General features: G+C 40.2%; 1 protein-coding gene across 1 annotated transcript in view; it reads left to right on the top strand.

Moving 5' to 3' along the window:
- Positions 1–17,022, top strand: part of MCF2L2 (MCF.2 cell line derived transforming sequence-like 2) — a 273,630-nt gene that overhangs the window by 187,938 nt on the left and 68,670 nt on the right. Inside the window, exons 16-17 of the mRNA XM_061166666.1 lie at positions 14,846–14,912; positions 15,952–16,067. Coding sequence (XP_061022649.1) covers positions 14,846–14,912; positions 15,952–16,067 — 183 coding nt within the window. The remainder of the gene's footprint in view (positions 1–14,845; positions 14,913–15,951; positions 16,068–17,022) is intronic.

The raw sequence follows: 17,022 nt of genomic DNA, 5'->3' as shown, positions 1-17,022 counted from the left end.
AAATATATGTGAAAATCACATTTTCACATCGACCTATATGAAGATAGACAACCCAGACAGAGAGAGAAATGATTCAAAAGTAAGTCAAGAGATTGGTGAAAGGATGTGGAGCTTTAGGTGGGAGGCGGGGAGAGGGTGTGGATAAGATGTGGGGATGAGCAAAGTGGTCCAGAATGCCTCCCAGCTGCCCACACATGCACAGGGAAGGCAGCTTTGTACATCTGAGAGGATTTCTTACAGCAAGCTGGCACCCTGTCCCACTCCAGGAGGAGAGGAAGAGGATGGTAGACTTGATGGTATAGAACAAAGTACTGTGTTTTATCTGGAGGGAGTACATAAAATTTTTGAAATTAGTTGGAGATAAAATTAACTGATAGTAGCAAAGCCGACTTGACCATCACAAAGGATGAGGACAGTGTCACCTTGCCCTCGGTGTCCACAGTAGCTGCTTGTGAACCGAGTCAACTAAAATTAGATTTATAAATGACTTTTAATCTTACCATCAGAAATTTGCTTCACAGAGCACTAGAAAATTTAGGGAAGTGCTTGAAAAGAGAGACCTGTAGCATCAAGATGGTAAACTTGAAAGATGAGAGAAATTACGATTTGCATGTTAGATTTAGAAAGGAGAAGATAAGGCCAAGAAAGAGCAGAAGGAGAAGCAAATGTAGGAGAGAGAGCCAGAGAGTAAGGCATGTATTAGTTGTGGCGAAAGAAAACTGAAACGAGTACAAGAGAACCTGGGAGATGGTGGGAGCAAAAGAAACCCAAAGAGAGAAGTGTTACTGAAATCATGAAAGGAGAACTGATTGCTTAATGCCTAACACAGTTGAAGCATACCAACATAGTGCCAGGCTTGACTTGTTTAGTTGCCCTTTCTGTAGGGAGATTTCCTCACAGACCCTGTACAGGCCGTGCCCCATGAATTCAGACAGACCACAGGCTACGTGTTCTGAAGCCAGTAAGAGTTCATGCAAGGCTTGGGCTGCTAGAGAGGTGGGGGTGGAATCCTGACTTAGTTCCTGCTGGCCACGCAATCTGGGCAAGTGACTCAACTTCTCTGTGCCCCATGGTAATTCCTGTCTGGAAGGGTGCAGTGAGGACTGATCACAGAGCAGTAACACGTACGAAATGCTGAGCATGGCACCTCATGGCCTGGGTGGACAGATGTCATTCTCATGATCATTACAGGCTACAGAAAGCTCCTCTGGCTTGGTGAGCTGGTCTTCCTGCCCTATCTTATCAGCATCATTGCCATAAAAGGAACTGCTGTGTTTCACACCTCTAGAGATACAGTTTCTGTTAGTAGAGCACCAGCAATTAATGCAACATCTCCTTCACTGCCTCCTCCTCCTTTGCTGCCTACCACCTCTGCCTACCCACACATATATCCTTCTGGGCATTCTTTTCTCACCATGTTTGCTCCTTGGTGATCTCATTCATTGCCTTTAATATTTGATTTATATTTCTAATCTAGATTCTGAGCTCCAAACTGGAAAGTCTTAAGTATGTCACATCAGTCTTAAGCTTAACAGGTCTAAAATGAGATAATCAAATACTGGTTTGTGAAATGATGAATGGATGGGTGTTGGATGACCCCAAGAGCCAGAATCCTTCTCACCAGTGGACCCAGCCCAGGGTGTTTGTTACATGTCAATAACAGTCAGTCGCATTTTATCACTGTATCAATATCTATGGATCTGTTTTCCCTACTCTTTGAATGACCTACACCTCTTAAAGGTGGAGATTACATCCTGCTCATCTCCAGTTCCCTTAAAAAAACCCTTCCGCAATGCCTTGCAAAGAGTGAATATATATTAACCACTGGTTGAATTCAATTTTTTGCTGAATGCTTCCCACATTCATCAAAAGTTCAACCTTGTGGTCCAAGAAGCTTCATCCACAGTACAATGGCCCCAGTGTACTTCACCTTCCATGTCAACAAGGCCCAAATGCTGACACTGGAGGCACACTATCCCCTTTCCTACAGCTCTTGCAGTAGCTCTTGTGGTTTGGCACCATTCAACAGCCTGCCTCAGTCCTGGGATCTTGGCAGTTGTATGAAACCACACTAGGTACAACTAGAGCTGAAAGATTAAGGGAATTGACAGCTCAAAGAGATACTCACCCCCAGGCCATTCTAAGAACCCATTTTGTGTTTTTCTCTTCTGCCTGAGGGGGGGACCTCCTCAATGCCCGTAGTACATAAGGGCATCTTTCGTATGTGCATGCTTAGTTGCTCAGTCACATCCAACTCTTTGTGACCCTATGGACCACAGCCTGCCAGGCTCTTCTGTCCATGGGATTTTCCTGGCAAGAATACCAGAGTGAGTTGCCATTTCCTCCTCCAAGGGATCTTCCCAACCCAGGGATCATCTCTCATGTGCCCCTAAAACCCTCAGTAGGGGTCCAACAGGGAACAGGAACAGTCTTGGAGATGCAGGTCCTGCTTGCTGTGACCCTCCTTGGTGCAGTAGCACTGTGCTATGGATTGAGTGGGCCTCACTTGGGGAAGGTAGTAGGGGGAGAGGATTGGCATGTGGCAGTGAGGCTGGGACAGGTTTTCTTTCCATGTTGCAAATGCTCAAACAGCACTTGTGACAATTACCTGGTACCAACTCCCTGCCAGTGGATCCTCAGCATTTCTTCTCCCCTCTCCACCTAAAGATCAGACATTCACTTCACACTCCCAGAGCCATGCAGCATTCTATACAGATTCCAGGGGCTGCCTCTAACGCCATGTTTTCCTCTCCAAGCCAGGAGGGACACTTGATACTTGTGTAGGGACAGTCTTGAATTCTACCTGATTAACACTTACATTTTAAAAGACAATTGGCACGAGCCTTCCCACAGTTATCTAAACTGAGAAAAACTATTTGGATCCTGTGATGAGATAGTATAGAGGAAAAGAAGAAAATCACAGTACCTGGAGATGTTCAGAAAATAGTTATTGACTATGATATGGGGACTGCGTGCTTGACTCAGATGCAATCATTTGTGATAGAAATTTTGCACTTAAGTTTGGTTGTGCTAATATTTAAGGGACAACTAAAATATAATTCTCGATTGCCCTTTTCTTAATAGTTAATAATTATTACACTCTCATTGCCTGCTTTATGGAGCATACATGGTTCAAATCCTATTCAAATTAATTCTAAAAGGCAGTTATAAGCTTGCCTCAGATTTGTATTGAGGATTATTTAAAATATGAATCATTAGTTAGGAATTAAAAATGGCTATAGTGAGATTTTTCTTATAACAGCACTTTTCAAAAGCCAATTTTAAAGTTCTTGATAAATCATGTTCTCTGAAAAAAATATACTTTTCATGAATTGGTCTTGATTAGTCTGATGATCTAGGGTCAGCCCAATATTAACACCTATTTGGTCCTATCAATATAGGGCTAAGGAATCTTAGAAAGAGCAATATCTCTGAGAAATAAGTTTCTAACATAACAAACAAACAAACAGACTATTTGGGGAGGAAAGGGATTAATAGATAGGATATCTGCTGGGTAGATAAAGATACAAATAGGTCTGCAAAAAGGTACACAGGGTAGAGAAAATAGTGTGTCATTTCAGTGATTCTTAATCTTTGACTGTTTTATACATATTTTTCCTTTATCTTTGGGAATTTCCTTTTTGCAATAGATTTCCCTTTGCGTAAGGCAGAAGCTTATTACCTGTTTCACAATTTCTTTCCTTTATGGGAAAATCATTAAGTTACTTGGATACTCCTGTTGGAATTACTACCAATACGACCCTTTCCCATGAATTGAGGGAGTAATGATTTCCCTATCAGCAGTATTGTAAGAGTCTCCTTGGTACCAGAAGTCTCTCCCAAGAAGTCTTGTTATGCTTGGATTGCACATATGCTGATACACCATGGCTTTGAGATTTGAGCCAGGTTCCTTGAATCATAGGCAAAAAATGGATGATGGGCTGAGCCACCCCTTTTCCTCTAACCTGCTTACCTGTGTCCTTATTTTATGGGCCCTGTCACTTATGGAGCCATGCTGCAGAGTCCGAATATCAGGTACTATTTCAGTGGACTGACATTCACCCTTGACACACCAGTCTCTAGTTCTAGAGCTAGACGTCCCGGATACGACCTCTTTCTGGCAGCACCAAGCCAGTAGTTTGACCTCAATCAAGTCACTTAATGCTCTGAGTCCCAATTTCCTCTTCTGTGAAATGATAATAACAATTAGTACCTGCTCCTGCTTACAGAATTTGTGGCTGCTCCTTAAATCTACCATTCATCCATTCAGTAAATACTTATTGAGAATTTGCCTACTTGTAAGGTATGGGGACAAGGGATGGATGATATGATACCTGTCCTGGAGGAGCTCTTTGTCAGGTGTTGAATGCATCAAGGAAGATGATATGCATATTTAAAAAATAACTGTACTTCACATCATGAGGTTAGCTATTATTTTAAAAATGGAAAATAGGGACTTCCCTGGTGGTCCAGCGGTTAAGAATCTGTCTTACAATGCAGGGGACACAGGTTCAATCCCTGGTCTGGGAAGATGCCACATGCTGTGGAGCAACTAAGCCTGTGCCACAACTAGAGAATCAGTGCATCACAAGAAAGATCCTACATGATGCAACTAAAGTCCTGTTGCGTCTGGACCTGACACAGCCATATAAATAAATGTTTTTTTTTTTTTAAAAAAAAAAGGAAAATAATACGTGTTGATGAGGATGTGGAGTTATTGGAACCCTGGTGCCTTGCTGGGGGGAATGTAAAATACTACAGTATGGTGATTCCTCAAAACATCAAAAATAGAATTACCATATTATTTAGCAGTTTTACTTCTGAGTATATACCCAAAGGAAGTGAAATCAATGACTCAACAGAGATTCACAAACTAATGTTCACATTATTCACAATAGCCAAAAGGCAGAAACAACCCAAGTGGCCATCAACAAGTGAATGGATAAGCGAAATATGATCTATGCAAACAATAGATGTAAAGCCTAAAACAGGAATGCAATCTGATACATGCTACATCATGGATGAACTTTGAAAACATTGTGTTAAGTGAAATAAGCCGGATGAAAAAGAATAAATGTTGTATGACTTCTGCTTACCTAGGCAAAATTATAGAAACAAAAAGTGGAGTGTGGAATGAAGGTTGCCAGGGCCTGGGAGGAGGAAGGACTATTGTTAGTATTTGATGGTGACAGAGTTTCAGTTTAGGTTGATGGAAAAAGTTCTGTGGATGGTTGCACAACATTGTGAATATATTTTAATTCCACTGAATCATACACTTAAAAATTGTTTAAATGGCAAATTTCAGGACTTCCCTGGTGGTCCAATGGTTAAGACTCCACACTTCCAATGCAGGAGGCTGTGGGTTCTATCCCTGGTTGGTAACTAGAATCCCACAGGCCATGTGGCATGGCCAAAAATTTAAAAAAATAATGGAAAATTTTATGTAATATATATTTTACTGCAATTCTTAAAAACTGGAGGAATTCCCTGGTAGTCCAATGGTTAGAACTCCATACTTTCACTGCCAAGAACCCTGGTTCGTTCCCTGGTTAGGATACTAAGATCCCACAAGCCGCGTGATACAGCCAAAAAGAAAACAATTATAATTCCCAAAATACTATACGAATACAGGATTGTTAGCTTGAATTAGGATAAATGGCATTGTGTTGGTAATTCCTGTTTCAAAAAGTGCAGTATGCATGAAATTACTTTGTCATTATTTATTATGTGATATTGAAAACTGAGCAGTCATCCAGATAAACTTTAATAATAATTTATTTGTGCCCCATCCTGCTCTAAAAAGAATTTAAGGTCGTTTACCCTAAACACATCAGAGTAATGAGATCAAATCCAGTTAACATCAGACCAAATATAGAAACTGAGATATAAAACAGGAGAAGGAGATGATGGCACATCAGTAACTGAGCAAGACTTTCAACTGATGGTGCATTAGTAACTGTTAGCCTTACAGAAGGTAGAGAACTATTTATATTCATCAGACCTTTTATTAATGCTTAAAGTATCACTAATTTCAATATGGTCATCTTATGGATCCATAGTGTTTCATATTGTTACCATTTATAGTTCTGGGAATTTATTAAGCAATTATGGAACACCTAATCAAAACAGAAGAAGGATGTGAAACTAGAGCATGTTTTAATAAGTCTGAAGCCTCAGGACCTATTCTGTGCTGAATGAAACAGCCCTGTTGGCCAACTCAGTCTCCTGCACCTTTCCCCGGGTCCCACCACCGCCTGGCACAATGACCATCTCCTGCATTTGGGCTCCCCCTGCCTCCCATGCTTCCCAACCAGACCCTGCCCCAGCAGCCTGGTTCCCACAGGGCCCTGTGTATAGCCAGGGATCCTAGCCCCTGCTCCTGTTTCCTCCTTCCTGGATCACCCTCCTGTCTTGCTGCAAGTCCTCACCTCTTGCAGAGGACAGTTCAGATCTCACCTCCATGACCTCTCCAGCCCACACTGAGTCCTTCTCCTTGCCATGCTACTGTGCATGCGTTCACACATTAACCGAAAGGCCTATGACCTTTGCTCCTTTTCTTGTGAGAAATGAGAAGCAAGGTGTGATTAAACCAAAGATCATTTCCTATATCTTATTCAAGATGACAAGATATACAATGGAGGAAGTGGCATTGAAACATATTCATTACCATATGGAAAATTAGATAGCCCGTGGCAATTTGTTGTATGACTCAGGGAGCTCAACTCTGTGCGCTGTGGCAACCTACACGGGTGGGATGGGCTGGGAGTGGGACGGTGGTTCACGAAGTCGGGGACATATGTATACTTGTGGGCAATTCATGTTGATATATGGCAGAAGCCAACACACCATTGTAAAACAACTATCCTCCAATTAAAAACAAATTTTTGGAAAAGATGATAAGATATTTAGCAAATGACCTATGAGAGCCAGTAGGGATACTCGAGATGATCTAATCCATGAAGAAATGGAGACCCCAAGAAAGAAAATTGTTTGTTCAAAGTTACCCTGCATATTAGAAGCAGAGATAGACCTGGAAACCTATTTTTCTGAAATTCAGTATTTTTATATCATCATGCTAGCTTCATTTCAATTTGTGTTTTATTTCATAATCAGCAAAAAGGATTTTAAATGCTCCCCCAAACGTAGGCCAAGAGGGGCAACGTAATGTGTTAGCAAGTATATTAACTTTGCCAGAGTCAAAGACATTGGGCAAGACCTCGCATAGCTCTGGGCCCTTCTTTTTCCACTTGTAAAATAAGGATTAACTGATGGTCTTTTTTTTTTCTTTGACCATATTGCTCCCCATTCTGAATCTTGTTGTTCAGTCACTCAGTCGTGTCTGACTCCTTGCCACCCCATGGACTGCAGCATGCCAGGCTTCCCTGTCCTTGACTATCTCCTGGAGTTTGCTCAAACTCATGTCCATTGAGTTGATGATGCCACCAACCATCAACAATCTCATCTTGTGTCTCCCCCTTCTCCTCCTGTCTTCAGTGTTTCTCAGCAAGACTGAGATCCTTTCTCAGCAAGGATCATTCTGAATCTTTGGGTCTGTATTTACCTTTTGAGCAAGCACCCTAAGAAAACTCTTTTCACATGAATGGAGAGTCTTAAAATCCTGGGAGGGACATTGACAGTTGTGGGCAATTGAAAGCTATTTTAAAGTTTTTAAGAGGGAGAATGATGACATAATGGACTTGGAGCTTTAGGAAGGGCATAAACTGGTGGTCTGTGTAATAGATTGATGGGAATGAGATCTCAGGGGCACAAGTGAGCTGCTAGGATTGTACCAAAGTATTCAAGATAACCCTCCAACTAATAAAAAATAAAATGAAATAAAATAAAATTTAAAAAAAAGGAAATACAAAACATACATAAATATTCCACTTTAACATATAAATTTACAAAGTCTGCATGGGAAGAATAAAGACTTCACCTTAAAAAAAAAAAAAAAAAAGACAGGGGAGTTTGCTCTGTACTGGAGGTACTGGAAAAGGAGAATAAGCAGTAATGCCAAGAGGTGTGTTCAGAGATGAAAAAACAAGACTTGCTGACAGATTGAATGTAAGCGATAATAGCAGGAAAGAATTTGCAATAACAACTGTGTTTTAGGGACACTAGAATACGACTTTTCCACCAATATGCATAGGGCTTCCCAGGTGGTTTAGTGGTAAAGAATCCACCTACCAATGTAGGAGACACAAGAGATGTGGGTTCAGTCCCTGGGTTGGGAAGATCGCTTGAAGGAGAAAATGGCAACCCACTACAGTATTCTTGCCTAGAAAATTCTATGGACAGAGGAGCCTGGTGTGTTACAGTCCATGGGGTCACAAAGAGTCAGACATGACTGAGTGGTGGAGCATGTAAGTACCAATATGTATGCTATTTCTGTCTGATGAATTCTGCTTCAACCTGAGGTGTTGAGGTGTCTGTGAGGCATCCAGATAAAGACATAGGCTTGAGCATGACCAAAGATCTGGCAGGAAGATAAAGATGTGGGAGAGTCAACAGCATGAGGGAAGAGGAGAGAAGGAAGTCAGGAAACTTGAATTCAGATCTTGAGGGAGCAGCAACATTAGACATAAGGAGAAAGACGAAACAAGGAAGGAATAGAGAAGAAACAGGTGGGTGGTAAATGAAACTTGAATAATAAAGAGAAAACAAAGGAAAAGAAAGGTTTAAGAAGATGAATATCCATCACATCAGAAGCTTTTGGGTTTGAAAAGGATAAAAACAGATGCTTCATTTTTTCAAAGAGAGTATGAGATGAAAACTAGCTGTTTTTAAGTGAAAATCTATAATACTTTTGATGTGTGTGATATGAGAGAATATGAGGAGTAAATGAAATCCTTTGATGGCAAATTGTATTGACAGTTAAGGAGCAAAAATATACTTCTAACAGACTGGTTTTCAAAAGAACATTCTCCTGTTGGAGAGCTGGGAAATTGAGGAGGGGATGGGGGCAAGGGTTAAAAGAGGGAACAGATTAAGGTGTGTGGGCAAAGAAGAAACTTACCAAGAAATCCTAACACATACATACTACATTAATGATCTTGTGTACAAAATAGGGCTGCATTCATCTTTTAAAAAAGCTTTCCTTTCCTGTCTCTTGGTTATGGTGTCATCTGAAGCAAAGAGGAGGTCTCATATAGGATGGAATCAGCCATCCAAAGTTATGTTTTTATGTTACCTTGAAATATGGCTTCAGAGAAGAAACAGTCCCTTACCATTTCCTCCTTAATGACCTGGGGATGTGGGTAAAGGGAGATCCATTTTTACATGTAAATCAAAGCCAGAGAGTACATTTAGTGTAGAGTACATTTATGCAGGCTGATCTGGCATCATCAACCCCATCCCAATTACAGTGTTCCACCCCTGGGTAGATATCCACCAGGACATAAATTGCTCTACTTGTTTAAGGTTTTAAAATTACTTGAGTACTCCCAATGTTTTCACTTACACTATATACACTTGATGACTTTAGATATTAAATCCTTGAGCTTTTTCCTATGAACAAAGTGCTTTGGAATAATAAAGCAGGCAATCATCATCAGCTAGAATCATTAATTTTCTCCAGTTTTATAAAGTTATTTGAAAGGAAAACAAAGGAGAAGAAAAGAAAAAGAATGACTAACAATGGTGTGAGAATTTTTTTTTTTTAACCTGAACTGAAATGAAGCCCACTAGTGTTCAGGGGACTTCCTGTTCTTGGGAGTTTTATCCATTGCACTCGAAAAAGTACTAAAATGAAGCAGTTGAAATTGGAACATGACCTGACCAGGGATTTTTTTTTTTTTGCTTCTGAGTTGTGAATATTTTCTTATGTCAGATTGCTAAAGACTCCTAGGGGTCTCTAAGTTCTTATATAAATGTTGAATGATAAGACTGACTTCTGCCCACTACTTAGTTGTTTCTGCCTTGTGACTTTATTTAATTGTCAATACATCCTTAAACAACCTTGCCAAGTTACTTATGCCCAGTGCTTCACAGGGCCATAAGAGGCTGGCTGTACTCTGGTTTACTATGAATGCTTAACTGTTGCTGTGGTCCTACTTAATGTTATGGCTCTTAGAAACAGATTGGTATTGAGGCCTGTATTTCTTTCTGACCTAGCAATTATTATCATTTCAGGATGATTTACAAAAATCAAAGGAACGTTTTACTTAGAGACTCATTCAGCTCAGTTCAGTTCAGTTCAGTCGCTCAGTCGTGTCCGACTCTTTGCGACCCCATGAACCGCAGCACGCCAGGCCTCCCTGTCCATCACCAACTCCCGGAGTCCACCCAAACCCATGTCCATCAAGTTGATGATGCCATCCAACCATGTCATCCTCTGTCATCCCCTTTTCCTGCCCTCAATCTTTCCCAGCATCAGGGTCTTTTCCAATGAGTCAACTGTTCGCATCAGGTGGCCAAAGTATTGGAGCTTCAGCTTCAAAATCAGTCCTGCCAATGAACACCCAGGACTGATCTCCTCTAGGATGGACTGGTTGGATCTCCTTACAGTCCAAGGGACTCTCAAGAGTCTTCTCCAACACCACAGTTCAAAAGCATCAATTCTTCTGTGCTCAGCTTTCTTTATAGTCCAACTCTCATACCCATACATGACCACTGGAAAAACCATAACCTTGACTCGACAGACCTTTGTTGGCAAAGTAATGTCTCTGTTTTTTAATATGCTGTCTAGGTTGGTCTAGGTTGTTCTCTGCAGGGAGATCCAACCAGTCCATCCTGAAGGAGATCAGTCCTGGGTGTTCACTGGAAGGACTGATGCTGAACCTGAAATTCCAGTACTTTGGCCACCTCATGCAAAGAGTTTACTCATTGGAAAAGACCCTGATGCTGGGAGGGATTGGGGGCAGGAGGAAAAGGGGATGACAGAGGGTGAGATGGCTGCATGGCATCATCAACTTGATGGGCATGAGTTTGAGTAAACTCCGGGAGTTGGTGATGGACAGGGAGGCCTGGCGTGCTGCAGTTCATAGGGTCGCAAAGAGTCGGACACGACTGAGCAACTGAACTGAACTGAACTGAGGTTGGTCATAACTTTCCTTCCAAAGAGTAAGCATCTTTTAATTTCATTGCTACAATCACCATCTGCAGTGATTTTGGAGCCTAGAAAAATAAGTGTTTTATTTATTTATATATATGTTTCCACTGTTTCCCCATCTATCTGCCATGAAGTGATGGGACCAGATGCCATAATCTTAGTTTTCTATCAGATCTAGTCCCTTAAATCTATTTCTCACTTCCACTGTATAGTCATAAAGGATTTGATTTAGGTCATACCTGAATGGTCTAGTGGTTTTCTCCACTTTCTTCATTTTCAGGCTGAATTTGGCAATAAGGAGTTCATGATCCAAGCCACAGTCAGCTCCCGGTCTTGTTTTTGCTGACTAGATAGAGCTTCTCCATCTTTGGCTGCAAGGAATATAATCAATCTGATTTTGGCGTTGACCATCTGGTGATGTCCATGTGTAGAGTCTTCTCTTGTGTTATTGGAAGAGGGTGTTTGCTATGACCAGTTCATTCTCTTGGCAGAACTCTATTAGCCTTTGCCCTGCTTCATTCTGTACTCCAAGGCCAAACTTGCCTGTTACTCCAGGTGTTTCTTGACTTCGTACTTGCGAAAAAGCAAGAGAGTTCCAGAAAAACATCTATCTCTGCTTTATTGACTATGCCAAAGCCTTTGACTGTGTGGATCACAATAAACTGTGGAAAATTCTGAAAGAGATGGGAATACCAGACCACCTGACCTGCCTCTTGAGAAACCTGTATGCAGGTCAGGAAGCAACAGTTAGAACTGGACATGGAACAACACACTGGTTCCAAATAGGAAAAGGTGTACGTCAAGGCTGTATATTGTCACCCTGCTTATTTAAGTTATATGCAGAGTACATCAGGAGAAATGCTGGGCTGAAGGAAGCACAAGCTGGAATCAAGATTGCCGGGAGAAATATCAATAACCTCAGATATGCAGATGAAACCACCCTTATGGCAGAAAGTGAAGAAGAACTAAAGAGCCTCTTGATGAAAGTGAAAGAGGAGAGTGAAAAAGTTGGCTTAAAGCTCAACATTCAGAAAACTAAGAGACTCATCAGTTCAGTTCAGTTCAGTTCAGTCACTCAGTCATGTCCAACTCTTTGCGACCCCATGAAAAGAGACTCATTAGCTACTAATAAATATGATCTTGAAGTAACTTTTTTGGTAGAATTGTATTTCTTGAAATTGTATCCTTGGTCAATGGCTGTCCTTTATCAGTTTTGTCTTATAACAAGCATTTTTAAAAAGATATAAATTTTTCATTTTAAGAAAAAATAATCGTTGAGTTATAGGATAGGGTAAATTGTAGGATATCTCTCAAATGGGGTTTATATGTCATTACTGTCAGTAACATTCATTTTAAAGTACCATGTAAACCATTTTTTAAAATTATGAAAGCAGTAAGTATTTAAATTTTTATTTTTGCTACACTGGGTCTTCATTGTGGCATGCATCCTTTTTCTCGTTGCAACATGGGGAATGGGGCTTCTCTAGTTGTGGCTGTGGGATTCTCTTACTGCAGAGCCTGGACTCTGGAGCATGCAGGCTCATTTGTTGTCATTGGATGGCTTAGTTCCCCTGTGGCATGTGGTATTTTAGTTCCCCAACCAGGGATCAAACCAGCGTCCTCTGCTTTGGAAGGTGGATCCTCAACCACTGGACCACCAAAAAAGTCTGTAAATTTTTTTTTCAAATCAAAGATTGGAGAAGTGTTAAGAGTAAAATGTAAAAATTTTTTCCTCTATTTTCTTGTCTTTGTTATCACTCTCTAAAGGGAATCACTGTTAACAATGTTTTAAGCTTCTTGGCATGAATTTTCTAAGCATAGATAATTTTACATATATGTATGTATGCACACCCATTTTACACAAATAGTGTGAATTTTATACAACTAGTCATATCCTACACAGTGTTGTACATTTGGTGATTGTTTTTAATTCACTTAAAACTCTTGGACTGTGTCGTATCAGCATGATTCAGTCAGCTTCATTCTTTTTAAAAACTGCATGGCATTTCATTGCATGTATGTACCATAATTTAAGTAATTTCCAGTTTGTGTCTTATTGTAGTTGAGGTTCTGTTGTTTTAATTACAATGGCCATGTTTAGAAGTGAAACTGCTGAGTTAAGTCACACACACCAGTCAATGTTTGTTTTAAATCATGATGAGTTATTTCTAAGGTATCTTGCACAAATTTATACTTTTGCTAGTATTATCTAAGCATGTTTTCATATCTTTATCTGCCAGTCTTCCTTTGAGGTTTGCAGCGTCTGACACACTATAGAAGCTGAAAATTGTTACCTCTTTATACCATGCTTTTGTTGGATTCATATGTACTGAGCATTTTTTATAAGACTAATAGTCATTTGTGTATTTGTGTGAATTTCCTAGATCGCATCCTTTGATTATTTGTCGCTATTTGTCATATCTATTCTTATGAGAGGAAAATAAACTATTTTCTAGGGTAGACTACTGTTTAATAGATAACTCATGAGCAGCTCACAGGAAACCACAAATGTGTATATTCTACATGTGAACACTTGTGCAAACACTGATTCACTTGGAGGCCTGAAAGATAGCCCTAAAAGGAAAGTGTGGCCACACAACCTGAGGAGAGAAAAAAAAAAATCTGGAGATAGACGTGGGGACTGGCCTTTCTTTTGTTTTTCTATTGCTGAGTTGAAAACCAGCCACAAACTTAACAGCTCAGCCCACTGTTGCCCCGGGACAGGAGCCTGAGCATAGCAAGACTGGCTAATTGCCGAAGTCGGGCAGATAAAATCAAGGTGTTAGCCAGTTGAACTTCTTACAAGGTATCTTCTAAGTTTGTGCGGTTGTGGCTGAATTCAGTTCCTTGCAACCATAGGGCTAAAGTTCCTGTTTCCTTGCTGGCTGTTAGCTGGGTGCCACTCAGCTCCTAGAGGCTGCCTGTGATCCTTGGTGTGTACCCTGCCTCCGTCTCCAAATCCAGCAAAGGAGAATGTCCTTTGTGCTATATCCTTCTTGTGCTTCCAATCTCACTGACTTTTTGACCCAGATTCTGAGTCCATGTGAGTAGGACATGCCCAACCTGATAATATACCTGTCTTAAGGTCAACTGATATGGAACAAAACAGAATGGCAGAATATCTTCACTTAAGTTAGTGTTTGATTGACTAACTGGGAGGAGGTGTATGTGCACTAGGGGCCAGGAATCTTGCGGGCCATGTTAGAATTCTGCGTACCACACCTCCCACCTGCCTTTCCAAGGGAAACAGAAAGAGCTCATGTCTTCTGGCTGTAGGAAATCAATCACACAGAAACATGGAATGCCAGAGGAAGGGGGAAGGACAGGCCTCTAACCCCATGCACAAAAAAAGTCATCCCTGTAGGTCAAAGATCATGATGTGAGCAATGAAATAGGAGAAGGCTGGAGAGAAAATCTAGGAAAACACATGTGCGATGTAGGGATCAGGCAGACCTTCCCGACCAAGAAACCAAACCTGTTATTTCTTACTCCAGTGTCTGCCCTCTTGCCCCCCACGCTATGGCCCACAAATAGGTCATTCTCTGGCTGCATACATGGATTTTGAGTCCTTTAACTTTGCCATTTCTTCTCATGCCAGTGTGATCAGAGTGTGGTTTTGTGAGATGTTGTCCCTTGGGTGTTCAGCAGAACAGAATGAACTGACTACAACCTAAGTAGGTGAGCCACTGAGGGGAACTGTATTGATGACTGTTATTCTAAAAGAATTCTAAAACACTGCTTCCCCCCACCCCACTCTCTCTCTCTCTTTCATCTTCCCACCTGCTGCTGATTTAGGCATATTATACGTGACTTGCTTGAGACTGAAGAGACTTATATAAAAGAGATTAAGAACATAATTGATGTAAGTAGATTTGGAGCAAGGGGGATGATAATCATGTATTCAAACTGTAAAAATTTTGTTGCAGAAAGAAATTCAGGATAGTTGCCTTATGTCTCTAGAATTCCTACCAAAGTTTCAGGTCTTATAATAGCACAAGTGGTTTTTTTTCCTCAGGAGGAATAAGAACATTCTATGATTGTTGATTCATGTAACAAAATAACTTCCAAAGGATTATAGCAACTCATATGATTCTAGTAATGCCCCACTTAGGTTCATCATAGGCTTGCCAACAATGGATGTGATAATTTAAACATTTTGATAAATAGAATTGTTTCTCATTGTATTAAGTAGCATTCTTTTTGCTTAAGAGTAAAATTTATATTTTCTCTATTTTCCTAAGGTAGTAATCTTGAGAAATAAACTATTTGTATAAACTTATAATGGAAAGTTTTTACAATAAAACATCAGAATAAAACCAAATATCCAGTAAAAAGGGGAATGGTTGATGAAGTGTTAAATATATGCTAAATGAAGTATTAGTCAACTGTTACAAAATAATTACTTTTAATAATAACATAAACATTGAAATAAATGCTTGTAAGATTAAATTAAAAATAGTACTTCTAGAAATTTACAAGCAGAGTCTAAAATGCATATAGAAAAATAAACTACAAATTATATATGTACTGTGATTATAACCATACATAGTAAGCTTTTAAAAAGCCATAAAGGAAATAAGACAATAGTAATTGCATCAGGTCATAAAATAAGAGGTAAGTTTTTTTTTTTCTTTTCCATTTGACTTTTGTGGCAAATTTAAAAAATAGATTTGTTCTTCCTGTAAAAATGCTATCATATTATCATTGCCATTAAACCGTCTTATTCTGAAGATAGACCAATAAGGAATATAACATCAAAAGAAAGTATCTGAAGGAATGGCTTGCAGGAAACATGTATGCCATACTCCCCAATTATTAAAGTTTTGGCCTCTACATGTCTAATTCAGATCATCTCTTATGTGTTCCTGTTTGTAAAACCTACCCTCTTTCCACCTCTGCAGGGATATATCATTCCAATGGATTTTATTTGGCTGAAGCATCTAATTCCAGATGTTCTGCGGAATAACAAGGAGTTTCTCTTTGGGAACATTAGAGAAATTTACGAATTTCATAACAGGTATATAATGATTCAAATTATCAGAGAAAATGGAAAATAAGAGAAGGATGGAAATGAGTTCAGTTCAGTTCAGTCTCTCAGTCATGTCTGACTTTTTGTGACCCCATGGACTGTAGCACGCCAGGCTTCCCTGTCCCTCACCAGCTCATGGAACTTGCTCAAACTCATGTCCATTGAGTCAGTGATGACATCCAACCATCTTATCCTCTGTTGTTCCCTTTTCTTCTTGCCTTCAACTTTTCCAGCATCAAGGTCTTTTCCAGTGAGTCAGTTCTTTGTATCAAGTGGCCAAAGTATTGGAGTTTGAGCTTTTCATATTAAAAAGCAGAGACATCACTTTGCCGCCAAAGGTCTATCTAGTCAAAGCTATGATTTTTCCAATAGTCATGTATGGATGAGTGCTGAAGAATTGATGTTTTTGAACTGTGGTGTTGGAGAAGACTCTTGAGAGTCCCTTGGACTGCAAGAAGATCAAACCAGTCAGTCCTAAAGGAAATCAGTCCTGAATATTCATTGGAAGGACTGACTGAAACTCAGCTTCAGTGGATTGGATTGGGGTGGAATGAGATGAGAATGAGGTGAGAAGGTCCCCAAGGAAGAAGGGAAAAGAAATTAATGGAGCATGTACTAGTGTCAGGCATAGATGTTGTATTCATTTGTGGGTTCCCTTCCTTATTCATCTCTTCACACATCAGCATTTGTTGAGCACCTGTTCTGTGTCAGGCACTGTGTTCCACATTGGGAGTACAAACTTGACTAAGACACAAGTCCACTTACCTATTATCATAGGTGGGTGCTGGGAACCAGGGTGTTAGAAAATGCTAACCAGTCAGACAATTGTCCTTTTAGCCCATAGCTCTTGTCCTTCTAGCCCAAGGTGCTGGATTCTAAAGAATGAGAAAAGGAGGGGACTTTGGAAATCATGTTCCAACTCTTTCATTTTACAGATGACAAA

The sequence above is a fragment of the Dama dama genome, chromosome 19, assembly GCF_033118175.1.
Source record: "Dama dama isolate Ldn47 chromosome 19, ASM3311817v1, whole genome shotgun sequence".
Taxonomy (NCBI): Eukaryota; Metazoa; Chordata; class Mammalia; order Artiodactyla; family Cervidae; genus Dama; species Dama dama.
This window is presented reverse-complemented; position numbering and strand designations above follow the sequence as displayed.